The 13131-nt window shown below is 43.7% G+C and overlaps 1 protein-coding gene across 14 annotated transcripts in view; it reads right to left on the bottom strand.

Moving 5' to 3' along the window:
* PPFIA1 (PTPRF interacting protein alpha 1) overlaps positions 1-13131 on the bottom strand; it is a 54232-nt gene that overhangs the window by 17874 nt on the left and 23227 nt on the right. For 6 of the 14 annotated variants that reach the window (XM_064163002.1, XM_064163001.1, XM_064163009.1 and 3 more), the window contains 13 exons: positions 12192-12326; positions 11577-11651; positions 11084-11167; positions 10396-10527; positions 8770-8832; positions 7435-7514; positions 7075-7207; positions 6228-6451; positions 5614-5848; positions 2788-2817; positions 1860-2011; positions 968-1140; positions 153-246 (listed from right to left, as the gene is read on the bottom strand). In XM_064163002.1, coding sequence (XP_064019072.1) covers positions 153-246; positions 968-1140; positions 1860-2011; positions 2788-2817; positions 5614-5848; positions 6228-6451; positions 7075-7207; positions 7435-7514; positions 8770-8832; positions 10396-10527; positions 11084-11167; positions 11577-11651; positions 12192-12326 — 1610 coding nt within the window. The remainder of the gene's footprint in view (positions 1-152; positions 247-967; positions 1141-1859; positions 2012-2787; positions 2818-5613; positions 5849-6227; positions 6452-7074; positions 7208-7434; positions 7515-8769; positions 8833-10395; positions 10528-11083; positions 11168-11576; positions 11652-12191; positions 12327-13131) is intronic. The other 8 variants (XM_064163015.1, XM_064163014.1, XM_064163008.1 and 5 more) reach the window with 5 other exon arrangements.

A 13131-nucleotide genomic window follows, 5' to 3' on the forward strand; every position in this document is an offset into this window, starting at 1 on the left:
CACAGCACCTTACCAGGCAAAAATACATTAAAACAAAAAAACAAAACCAATGAAAAATGAAAATGCAAGAAAACAAAAGCAAACCAGGAAAGCCTCAACATTTTAAACAAAGCAATACCTTCACAGGGGATTAAAAATATTTGGTAACTTACTTTTTCTGCATTTTTCTGTTTTTTTCTGCCTGACCTCCGAGCTTGCTGAGACCTAATGCATCCTGAGAGGAACTATCTGCTTCTCCCATGCCTGCTACAAAGAAACAAAACCAAAACAAAACCCACAAAATCAAGAATCAGTCTTGTTACCCTCAGTTCCAGCTAGTTGCAACTCTAAAATCTCTGCTGCTTTCCTGAACAGAAGTGTTTCATGCTTTGCAATGGTACCGCTCAGGAATGCACACATCTACATCTCTGAACACACCTAGCATTGTTTTCTACCTGGATTAATTCCCATCATGATGTACAAAAAGGCAGATTGGGATGTACCCAAATAGGTGCTGTCTAAAACCAGCTGGAACCACAGAGAGAATCTCATGTTTAAACGACCTGTAAGATGAATTCTCAGTGTCCCCACATCACTCCTGGTGGTGTCAAGGTCAGGGCTACTGCTTTATGCAAACAGTTACATAAGAAAGGTAACCACCACATTTAACTGTGTCAGTTAATTTCAATGGAGCTCCTGTGGGAGCAAAGTGAAGAGGGAACTGTTGGTGTCAATAACGACAACAGCCTCTTGCACTTCTGAGACACGGTTGAAGTTTTGGCTCCACAAAACAAGTCCTACCAGCTCTGTAAGGTTCAAAACCAAGGATACCTGAGTGGTATCCTGGCATCCTGCCCTCACACAAAGACCTACCAGATGTGGTGGCACTAGTTCCAAAAACTTCTGTACAGCAGCATGAACAAAATCATAGCTATGCTCACACTGACACAGACATCACCAAACAGAGCAAAGAGAAGGGCAAACCAACCTTGGCCTAGCGTTTCCTTGCTGGTTTGGCCAGGCCGTCCCTTTTCTTTCTTGCCAAACAAGCGGCCGATAGAGGATTTGATCCCCTTCTTTTTGGGGGCTTTATGAAGGGAATCTTGGCTACTGTTACTGCTACTGGGGTTACTTATTTGCCCATCTTGTGAGCCTGTTGAACTTGGAAAGAAAATAAACAAGTCATAAAAGAGCACTTGTACAAGAAATTCATAAGCACATTGTAACACAGCGAGAGACAAGTTCAGCTTTCTGAGTCACAACAACTTCAGCCTTCAAGGAGACAGGAGAAGAAACAGATCTACTAAAATACATGTCACTAGCAGAAAACACAGGGCAAACAACTGCATCATGCAAGAAGGGAAGGCACAGAATATTTACACCCTACAGCATGGAACGATGAGTGAGTGAATTCTTTAAGAAACAAGACTAGAGCACACTGCAGAGGCCAAAGTCACAAGTCACTGGCAAATTGAGGCAGACAAGCTTGAAACACTGGAGTGGAACCCATCCCAGATGCCCAGGCACTCTGAGAAGAACATCTGCCAATCAAAACTGTGACAACTTTGCAAGTGATTTCTGAACTTATGGCTAAATTGCAGCCTGTGAAAGAATCCTGGGATCACAGATCCTGCATTTCCAAAGCAAACTTCACACAGCCTTTCAGAGGCAGGAGACCTCTTTGCACAAAGGCACTTCTGATCACTACTAAGATTGCTGTGCTGTCTATGGAACAGTCACCCACTCCTCTGCTCACACAGTCTTATTTCTGAGAAACTCTTCAACAGCTACACTAAGGCCTTGAAGGCTGAGCAGCCTGGCAGTGTTAGGATTTTGTTCTGGTAGCCTGAAATACTGAGCTGCTGTTCCCAGCTACTTACTTCCTTACGTCCCTGATATCTTCATGGCTCACTGTGTGCAGAGCTCCTTTCTGGACTCTGTCCAGGCGCACAGACCGAGGTGAAGAAGGTGGGGACGTCTCACATTTTATTGTGGCTTTATCATCTCGTACCTCTTCTTTAGAAGCTGGAGACTGAAGAAAAATCAGAAGTTGAGAAATGCTGAAACCAATGCTTCAAGAAATACTGAAAAGAACAAATCCATTCTTTAGTGCTAAAGGGATACTCTCAGCCTTGCCATTCTGCAGCTCCCTTTCTGACTTTTTGGATTTTCTGTACCTCTGTGACAAACTACTACATTTCATAGCTACTACATAGCTAGTGAGACAACGCAAGCAGCACTCATCGCTTATTCACACACAGAGCTAAGAACCTCAGTAATGTCTTCAGCACCACGAAACTTGACTTTGGAATACATCCGAGGCATCAGTTTCAGCAAGTGCAGAGACAGAAAGCCAGAGCCCTGTGAAGAGGCAGCATCCTGACTCTTACTCCTTGGGTTCAGGCAATCATTTAGCAAGATCACCAACTCTGTAAAGTCAGTTCCTAAAGACCTGTGGCTACAGCTTACCTCGAAGTTTGAGTAACAGAAAAGAAGACCTATTCCTGTAGAGAGCTGTCTAAACAGAGCTTTAAAGCTAAATGTCTTTTCACCAAGACTGCAAACAGTGGCTACAAACAGAAAGCAGCACAAGAGTCCCCACAGCAGCAAAAAAGCAGCCAAACAAACATCCACAGAAACAAACCATACTAATGTTAAGATGGTAAATCACCACAGTTAAGGCCAAAGAGCATTTCATCTTGCTGTATCACAGAGCTGCCCTGCAAATGCTTTGATGTCCTGCTACCCACTAATGAGTTTGGGGACAGAAGGACACGAGTGGGCACATCAGTAAATAAAGATTGTTACCTTTCTACGGTGTTTCCTTAAATCACTAGGCTGATAGATGCATGCAAAGAAAAAACATTTGGAGAAGCTGTATTTATTGTCAACTGTAGCACAGACAAAACACATTAGGGAACACATCAACAATTACAGCAATAGCACAGAATACAGAGTATGAGGCATTCTTCAAATCAGATTAGTTAAATGTCTCCCAAGGCAGGGAAATGAAGAAAAAAAATAGTCAAGACTTACAGTCTGTTATCAGCAAAACTACTGTAGGTATCTGAACAGAGAGGTACACAGCACACAGAAGATGTATTCTATTCAGCAAGAGTAACAGGAGGTGCTAGATGCTGCTTCTGGAGGGTGAGAGGATTGCCAGCCGTGTGTCAAGGACTTGCCTTGGGCTGTATAACCTCCATGTAGCCCCAGGAGGCCGAGGTGTCCACACCAGGCCTTTCTCACACCTCAGCCACTTCTGCAGTAGTTTCCTACAGAGCATCAGAAGCAGCCCCACTTTCATGACTGTGAAGGAGTGCCAGCAGTAGCCGATTTCTGTGCATTAGGAGCATCCTGTTCTTTATACTGAGTTTAAAGTGCTGGAATGTTTAAGCGAGAATCTGCCATTTGCTTTATTTTACCCTCTACTCACTGCAGAATCTACTCCATTGCACCTTGTAGGTACTGCTCACCTCTGCCAGCACGCAGAGCAAGGCAGCAACCCCGAGCCACATGCACAAGTTACCAAATTATTCAGATGGATGCTGACAAAGCTTAGACTATTTGTTTAATAGTTATCATTGCATTTGGCAGCAAATTACTTCAAAAATTAAGTCAGCCTCCTGTGAAGTTGGGGAATGATTTGCTGCTTCCCTCCCACAGTGGCAGCTCTCATTCTTTAATTTAGAATGCATGCAAACTACGCAGCATTACCATGTGAAGCTTTGGTCAAGCTGCCCATGCAGTGCTATGGTAAGAAATCCGAAGCTCATATAATCCTCGAAGGGCTTGTGTTGGAAGGGACCTTTAAGGATAATCTAGTCCCTCCCTAAGTACAGCAGACTCATCTTCCCCTTGCTGGATCTTTCATCTGTAACATTTTATAATCCATAAAAATAGAGATGCTTACCATATGGAATGAAAACTGTCTACAAGCCCTGTTCAGGAGAGCCACAGGTTTCACAACTTATCACGTTGACTCCTTTTAATTACCATTAATCACACGAGGTTTTCAGCTAACTGCACTGCCTACCATCATCACTGCAGTGAGCAATAAGGCAATTTGCCTGCATAGCCAGAAACTAACACACCTTGCTATTCAAACATTTGAGAAACCCCAAGAACTCATTTAGATTGGTAATTCATAATAGCTGCTTCAAAAGTTTCCAGAAAGCTGACTAGTTCTCGAGGCCTAGCTTCTGGTTTGCAAGCTTTCACAAGTCAGCTGCCAGGGACAGAAACATCAGCCAGACACAAGTGGTAGATGGAGTGCCTTTGGCTCACCCAGCACAATGCACTCAGCTGCAATGACACCAGATTTTAGCACACAGTACACCTTCTTCTGGCGCAGCTGTCAAAGTAGCTACTTGCATTGACAGAGTTCTCTGGAAAAGAAGCACTTAAGCTTAGCTCTTATTGCTGTCACCCACAGGAACATAGAGCATTCTACATTTTGCAGTGTGTTGATTCAATGTCAGGAATGTGCCTGCCCCTGCATATCCAGCCATAGCTATCTAACCAATTTGATCTTAATTCAAGAAAGGAAAAGGCAAAATGGTTCATTTTTGTGAAGAGAGAGAGCACTGTCTGGTACATGTGCATTCACTTTCAAAAGCCAGCAGAAGTCCTTGGCTGACATACTTGTTTTCAAGCACTGCTGTAAGAGACCTCTCTAAGCCAAGTCAGTCAGTTCTAGTCCACCTGCTCTTACAGTGATGGGCAGAGTTCCTCATTTACTGATGGGTGTGGTATGGGCACGGCATGAGCGCAGTAACCCAAGCCAGTAAGGTACGACCAGTCTCGTGTTGCATGTACAACTTGTAAGCAGAGCTCCCAAACACACACTGCCTCGTGTGCAGCTTTACATGTGCATGGGACTAACCAGCCTCTCCCAGAGACTGCTGGCAAACACCTGGATCCAAGAGACATCCCAAATCCAAGGGACTCTTTTGTTTGCTTAATACTTACATAGAAACTAGACAGCAGAAAACGCGAACTCTGTTTTTACAGACAGCTTTGCATGCATAAAGCAGCTCCGAAGAGGAGCAGTCTTCCCAAGCAGTCACATGCACACCCAAAGAATGGATCCGTCTTTCTCTGTTCACTAAGCCAAGCCCAAGCTGCTGCTTCATCGGCTATTGGATCTAACAGATGCTTCTTTTACCTATCAGTTCCTAGGCTAAACGTGACACTAGCATTCGTGAAAGCAGCTGTGAACCTTCCAGCCTTCCAGAGTAATGCAATATCTGCAAATCATTTTTAGCTCAGTATTAAGTGGGATAGTGGACTCCTAAAACTCAAGTTTGAAGCAGACGGAGAAAGGAGCTGCTGTAGCAGGGTTTGAAAAGAAAACATTATTTCTTCTAGAAAGAGGAGTCAGATGAAAGACCATAACAACAGGAGGGACACTTAGGCACGAGATGTTGACCAAACAACAGACTTGAGCTCTGAATGTTTTTCCTAATCATTATGACTGTATCTGACACTCTACAGAAGTGGAAAGGAAGCAGTAGAAAAACCTAGAGAAAGGAAAAACACAACCAAGTAAGGAGGAGAGGGAGGGGAAGCCCAACAAGCCACTTCCTAGAGAGAAGGAGCACTTCTGGAAGACACAAGCCAGTGGATACTTACCAGGGTCATGATCCCTAGCCTGTCCACCTCCCGGGCTGGGCTGTGCGGGATCCGCCGTGGAGTGGAGCGGCCGCTGCCAGGCGGGGAGGACCCCGCGAGTGAGCCACTGGCATAGGGAGCAGGGATGGAGCTCATGGACCGGAAGCGGCCATGGGCATCCAAACTTCCACTCCCCACTCTGCTCTCAATCTCCTCTGCACGCTGCTCTGTGTTTTCCTTTTCTTCTTGTATGAGTCTAAAAGAAAACAAAGCTTCAGGGGAATGTGCCAAGGCAAGCACCATCTAACAGGGTAGCTGGCACTGGAAAGAAGCAGTAATTCAGACAAGGCAGCCCAAGTATCTGACACACTGAGAAGTCTGTAAACAGTGGTAAACACCACTGCTATTGCCACTGAACAGGCATTTCTGTCAAGCTAAAATTACACAATCCCTTCCATGAATGGGCCTGAGGACCTGAAAACATGAAAGAGTGCTCAGGTACCAACTAGCCCCTTTGTCAGCCCACCTCCAGGAAACTGAATGTGCAACCACCACTTTGAGTGTTCACACCAAAAGCATTCTTAGTGTCACAGAAACTTGTTTTTACCAGAGCTTCAGCAACAGACAGACCATACCTAATCTCTTTGTTGATTGCATCCAACTGCTCCTGCAGCATAATGGCCAAAGTCTGAGCATCAGCTTGACCACTTGGTGACAGCAGATCGACTGAGCTGAATATTGTCTCCCTGTCATCCTCCACATCAGACACATCAACATCACTCTCAAATGCTTGTGCCACATTGGCCAGCACACTTGCTTGCTGGGCTCGCTCCCAGTCCTGCTCATTTAGAGTTTGAACCTAAGAGAATTAATAATAAATTTTAAAAAAATATATATTCCAACTCAAATGGGAAACCAACAACATTTCTGCTGTCTCTCAAGATGTTTAAAATAATTTATAAATTAAAGTCCACTTACATGCTGAATGCATCCATCAAAGCAGCAATGTTTAGAGAAATGTTAAAAAAAGTAGCTAAAATGTAGAAAACTTTGCATCTTAACAGCTTAATGGACAGCCTCAGTCAAAAAGTGCCAGCACCACATACCTGGGCTGATTCAGAGAATCTAGCTAGCAAATCCAATGAGAATTCTGAAATCAGCTTTATGTAAAAAGAAATTTTGTGCCCTAAAAGGCACTTGGAATAGCTCAGGAAAGAGCACGTTAGTGTACAGACACAGAAGCAGGACTGGTTTGAATTATAGTCCACAGCCTTATCGCACTGAAAACAACTTGGACTTCAAAATCCTCAGTTTGCAATCCTTTGCTAACGAAGACCAGCAGCTGTGCCTGAGTTAGCAAGGCAGGACATACAGACTCCAGCAGTTCATTGCTGTATATCCCTAGCCTAAACTCTCCTTGCAATAGCCTCAATTAATCTACTTAGCTGCCAAAGCTTTGTTTTGATTTCAGCTTTCTGTTACCTTTGAGGGTTCATCTCTGAGAGCTGCCAAACGCCCCTTCTGAGGGCGCCTTAACACTGATGAGGTGCTGTAGGAGTCTGTGTGACTGTCAGCCACAGATGATGTCGTCAGAGGGTACCTGAAATCTGGTCTGCTGGAACATGAAGAAACATAAAGGTAGGGGGGAAAGGAGAAACAAACCCAAAAGCCTAGTCAGGTGACTCCTCCTTTATTAAGCAGTGTAAAAACTGCTTTACTTGCTCTCTAAGGAATATCTTTCAAAGCTGTGACTGAAGTATTTGCAGTCACAACAGCACAAGTTGCATCCAAAGTGACTTTAAAGACATTATTAAAAACTGAACTACAACAAAATGCTGGTACCTATGATGAAGTGATGTGGCTCTGAGTCTCACTTGGTCATTTTCAGCCCTTAATGCTTCAACATTTAACACAAGCTGATCCTGTAAAAGTGGACAGACAAAATATTTAACAACATGCTTTAAAAAAATAATCAAAGCCTGTTCTATAACATAATATTGAAGGAGTTGAGCTCATTGTGATGCAAGTCAGAAATAGAGATTTGTAAACCATCCCCTTTGATGACATAAACCAAAACTAATTATATGAGATTTCTACTGCACACAGTACACCACCAGCACAAAAGGGCACCCACGAATAAGTCTGTTGTCCCTCTACACTCACCTCAGGCAAGGACTATTTGTTTTTAAAGCAGTTACTAAATAATCACAGTAAAGTTAGCAAGAAATGAATTTTAAGTGGTAATGCTTAAAAAGAACAAGAAGATTTTTCAAGCTGTGTGCACAAAAGGCTCTAAATGCATTCACTTTAAACTTGGGGCACTTTTACATGCTCCAGAAACTCTGAACTGAACACCAGAGAAAGCCAATGAATGGGAGAACAAGGCAGGGCTAATAAAAAGTGGCTGATGATGAACATCTGTGTCTGGTGCTAAAGCTGTTGGCCTCCACACACACCAACTCAAAGCACATTCTGCAAAGTTCTCTGCCTGTCTGCTTTCTTTTACTACAGAAGCACAGCCTCTGCAGTTTGGCCTTGCTGCATACTGGAATGCTTTAGGGAGAAGGAATCTACCTGGATTTAATAAGCACTAACAAGGATTCTTTCAGAAGAGAGTGGCCACAAAGTCAATCGCCACTGCTTAAGGATGCAAAGAAATGCAAGGTCCCAGCACTTTTATCCGAGAGGGGAACCAGTCAGCTGCAAGACAAGCAGAACACCAGACATCTGCTACTGCAGAGCAGCAGTCAAGCCTAGTAAATATTTCTTTCCCTGTCCCCCAGTTCTTAAAAGTTTTCCACGGTTTTTATTAGGCAAGCACTGCATGACACCCAATGCTTTGAGAACAGTACTGAGGGGAAAATGCCTAACTTCACAAGTGTTTCTTGCTTTTACTGTCCAAGGTCATGGAGCAGTATAAAAATGCTGCTCAAGCTTTGGCAAACTGCCAGGCACTGGACACGTTCACAAGTGTCAAGTCTTTGAGCGAACAGCTGTGTGTTACCTATAGAACCATAAACCCAAGGTACACAACATGACTCCACAAGCAGGAACAGCTCCCTGCTCTCCAAGGCACCAGGTAATGCTACGTTTCATAGGGGTACTCCAATCCACTCCTGCTCTGCTGCAATGCAGCCACTGCTTTCAACCACCACATTTCAGAGAGGTGTACTCTACCTTTTCATGCTGGAGTTCCTCTATTTGCTTTTTGGCATTTTCAATCTCTCGAAGAAGTGAATTCTAGAAGAAAATGTATTACTAATCACATATCACATAAAAGCCTTCAACTCGTAACCCATAGTGAGCATCAAAAGAATTCAGTCGACACTCTACAGGTGCATCTCAAGTCGCAGACACTTTATTGCTTACTTCTTTTCACTCTGACTGTAACTGAAGGTTTATCCTCTCAGGTGTGCAGCCCTTGAAGTAACAGATTTACAATGGCAGAACAACCACCAAAGTTTCATACCAGCCTTTTAAAACTGTTTGGTAAAACCACTAAAAAATGGGCTAATTGGTCAGCCAAAATAATTCCACACAATCCCCTAGATGACTTTTAGGAGAAACTTGTTGACAGCCTGACAAGGCCAACCTCTGAAGTATCAGGAGCAGCTGGTGATCTTGCAAATAGCCACATGAACAGCAACAAAAAGCAAGACAGAGTTTGCAGGTTCACATGGCAGAGAAGCACCTTTATCAACAGCTCAAAGGACTTGTCATTCACAGCTCCATTCCTTCCAGCTCAAAGAGTGCAAAAGCACAGAAAGGAATGAACTTAATCTCTGAAATGATCTGAGGGTGCATAGTCTTGGAATGCTGGGAAGACATGTCAGATACATTACTGAGGGCTTAGGAATGAGAACAGAGTTGGCACAGACGCAAGAGAAAACATTTAGCAAGAGTCTGAATACAGGATTATAAATTGCAACTGAAGCATTTTATTGCCCTGAGACAGAAGAAGGCCAGGCTGGATGGAGCGGCAAGCTCTAAGTGATCTTGCTCTGGCCTGGGAGTTTGAGGCCCTTTCCAAACCTGGATCTTTAAGGTTCCTTCCAAACCAAACCATTTCATGTCTTAAAACAAAAGCCACACAGCTTCTGTTGAAACGTTTCCCCAGAGGGTTGCTTCACCCTCCAATAAGGGAAACAAAGTTTTTTTTATTCCAAGTCAGCATCAAGCAAAGTGCTGCATTGAAAGGCACTGCTTTGCTCAATGCAGAAGAAGGGGAACTAACTTAAAGGCATGCAAGGAAGAAAAATCTCTAAGGACCTAGATCCAAAAGCAGAGTCACTATGTCACAAGGCAGAAGATTGACTGATGCCAGGGAAAGCTCCAGTATGTGAACTGACAAGGGAGTAGTCTGCTTGCATTCATAGAGCCTGCTCCAAATCATTTGCTGGGGAGAAAGTGCAATCTTGTTTCAGCTTGCAGGAATCCCACAACGACTCAGGGTAACTGCTACAGACAAAAGCAGTGGGAAAGAAAAGCAAACTGGAAAGGGCCACGTTCTAGCACTAATTCTTTATGCTTCCTGTATTCCTTTTAGTGCAGTTCACACTGGCCAACCAGGAAAGGATAACGCTTCTTAGAAGATGCCTTTTCAATACTAGCACAATGCCCAGAGAAAGCCTCAAAAAACACCCCCAAATTTTCCAAACCCAGACTACAAAACAGCCTTAACTAGAACCACTCATTGATCCTTTCCTGATGCTACAGACATACTGCCCATGACACAAATCACTGCAGAAGGCTGAGCATCCATCCATGTACAGCACTAAAGTATGCTGGAGCGTGATGCGTTACCTTATCTTCCAAGGCAGCCATCCTTTCCTTGAGATGGAGCTGGAGCCTCTCATTAGATTCAGACAGAAGCTTATCAACTGTTTCTGACAAACGTTTATTGTGCTCTTCATTCATCTTCTCTCTCTGTCTAGCCTAAGGTACATAAAAGCTGCTGAAAGAACTTCCAATGTACAATATCCATAACAATGGCCAGGCTGTAAACCCAGCAAGCTGTCTTTAATCCAAATGCATTTCCTTTAACAGAAATCCTTTTCCAAAGGAATAAGGAACGAGTCCTTGGCTCTGTAAGGGAGTGTAATGATCACTTAGCACCAACAACTGTTCCCAGATCAGAAGCTTGGAAATCTGATCTTACACTTCAGGAAATGAGCAGATTTCAGAACCAATTCCATTATTTATAAGCTAGGAACCTGTTTTTCCAGTCAGTTTTTGATCTGTCTCATCAAGAGAACATTTCACTACCAAGAAAGTGCTTCCCAGCCTATTTTCGACCTTCTAGCTTTTTCTTGAGATATAAGGCCAGCCACAGGACAGTGGCGCAAGACTCCCAACTGTCATGCAGCCTACACTCTGGATTTATTTTAGAGATGAGAAACCACCCCAGCTCTGCTGAACACTGCAGGCAGCTAAGGAGGATATGAGATTCCTTCTCTCAGCTTTGTGTCTTTGACAGAAATATGTACAATACCCTTTGCAGTTCTTGATTCTTTTCTTCCAGCTGTGCTTCCATCTGCCTCAGTCGCTCCTCTATATTGCCATGCCTCTCCTCAGCCTGTCAATGCAACAACAAAATCAGCATTTGGTTGTTTGGTTTTTCACAAGTTCCAAAAGTACAGAAACACTGAAGCACAATAATATATCTGACATGCTTTGCACAACTGCCATCTATGGTAATGCACAATGCAGAACAGATGCCTGTCACCAGAAGAACCTGGTAAAAGTTCAGATGGTAAGTAACAAAATGAAGCCTGTTCACCCCTAAGTACCATGAATCAATTACTCCCTGAAAATGAGTTTGCAAGAGCAGGAGTTAATTCATAACTCCAAGAACTGAACCCAACCCAACAACTAAGTGCATTTGCAGCTTTCCCTCACTAGCCTAGCCAGCATGACCCTCTGTTAGTAATCATGGCAAAGCAGAAAGCAGCAAGCAGAAGCAAGGACTAAGATGCAAATTCTACCTTCCTAAGCTTGGTGGCAAGTTCCAATAGTTTAGCATCTTTAGCAGCAGAACTCCCAGGAGACAAAGGGTCAGACTACAGAGCCAGTTAGGGACAGGAAAGATAACAGGGAAAGAAGTGAAACTGAGACTTGCAGAGAGAACACAGACACACTTGAAAAGGCTCATTTGCAGTTACTGCACATTTCTTCAGACTTCATTACTGCATGTGCAGCCTTCTAAGACTCTCGCTACTAATGAGGACAATTCTTTCTCTCTCCCCACATTCTCCACTGGGGCTCCCCTTCAAAAATACTTGTTTCAGAAGACCTCATGCCTCTTACTAAGTAGTCCATTAACAAGCAGCAAGGCAATAATTCAGAAAGACATTTTCATCATATAGCAGAGTTCATAAGAAAGCCTGCTCCAGCTGTAAAGAGCAGAAGTGAAACCCCCAAGCCCAGACCCAGCAAAGAGTAAAGTGGTGAGTTCACAGAGAGGAACAGCAAATCCACGAAACAAGGAGAGGTGCTTTTGGAACCAGAAACGCAGCATAACAAACCCCAAGACTAACAACTTTCTTGTAGCAGCACACCACAAAAGCAGAGAGCTTTGAGGACACTTCTGCCTGACCCACCTTTGAAAGTGCTGCAACTCTCTGTGCCAGCTCAGCTTCCACCTCTGGCAAAGTCTCAGCTTTTCTCAAAGTCTGCTGCAGCTTTTGCTCAGCTAGCTCCAGTCGTTCCTGCAACTGCCTGTTCTTGTCTTCACTCTGCACAAGATTGTGACCAGCAAACTTTTAGTGGTGAAATGGTAAATTCATTTCCATCTAAGAGGAAGGCAAGGATACAGCTGACTGCTTTACTAGACCTACGGAGAACAACCTGTTTCAAACTGGTTTCATAACCCAAGATGTGGCGTCAGCCCCTTCATTACATAAGAAAACTCCACAAGTACTTTCCTGCAGTTTTGTGCATCCTGAAAGCAATTATATCATCAAAGAAAAGCAGCATCTAACAAGCTGTGAATTTTCATTGTCCAGGCTGTGCCAAGATGTTGAGTCGCATCAAGGAACGAAGCCCTTTGTATTTTGAGCACCACTAAGCATAATATTGCAAAAGTTATTTTTGAGGTCTATACAGCTGCTTTTAAGAATGATACTAAAAAGAACTGGTCTTGCTGACCAACAGCTCCCTGCCTCTAGACAGGAAGTGATAGGCTGAACAGCCATCTCTGGTTCTTGGACTGCTTCATGTCAAGCTCACATCAGATTTCCTCCTGCAATAAGGCAACATTCCCCTATTACGGGTCAGAACATCCCCACACATTCCACACATCTAAAAATTGGTTTAGCTTAGAATGAGCAATTCTCATGCATCAGACTCAACTAAGAGGACCAATGGCCCTGCTGCACCATGATCAAAAGCATCTCCGCTCCCCAGCAAACTCTCAGCTTTATTGCTAGGGTGAAAGTGCACAATGTACTCCTCCAGTCACTACCAATGGCACACTGCAGAGATCTATCTCCTCAAAAGCGAAGTACTTTGGCACAGTATGAACGTCACTGACTCCCACTA

This window comes from Pogoniulus pusillus, chromosome 24 (genome assembly GCF_015220805.1).
Source record: "Pogoniulus pusillus isolate bPogPus1 chromosome 24, bPogPus1.pri, whole genome shotgun sequence".
NCBI classification, from domain to species: Eukaryota; Metazoa; Chordata; class Aves; order Piciformes; family Lybiidae; genus Pogoniulus; species Pogoniulus pusillus.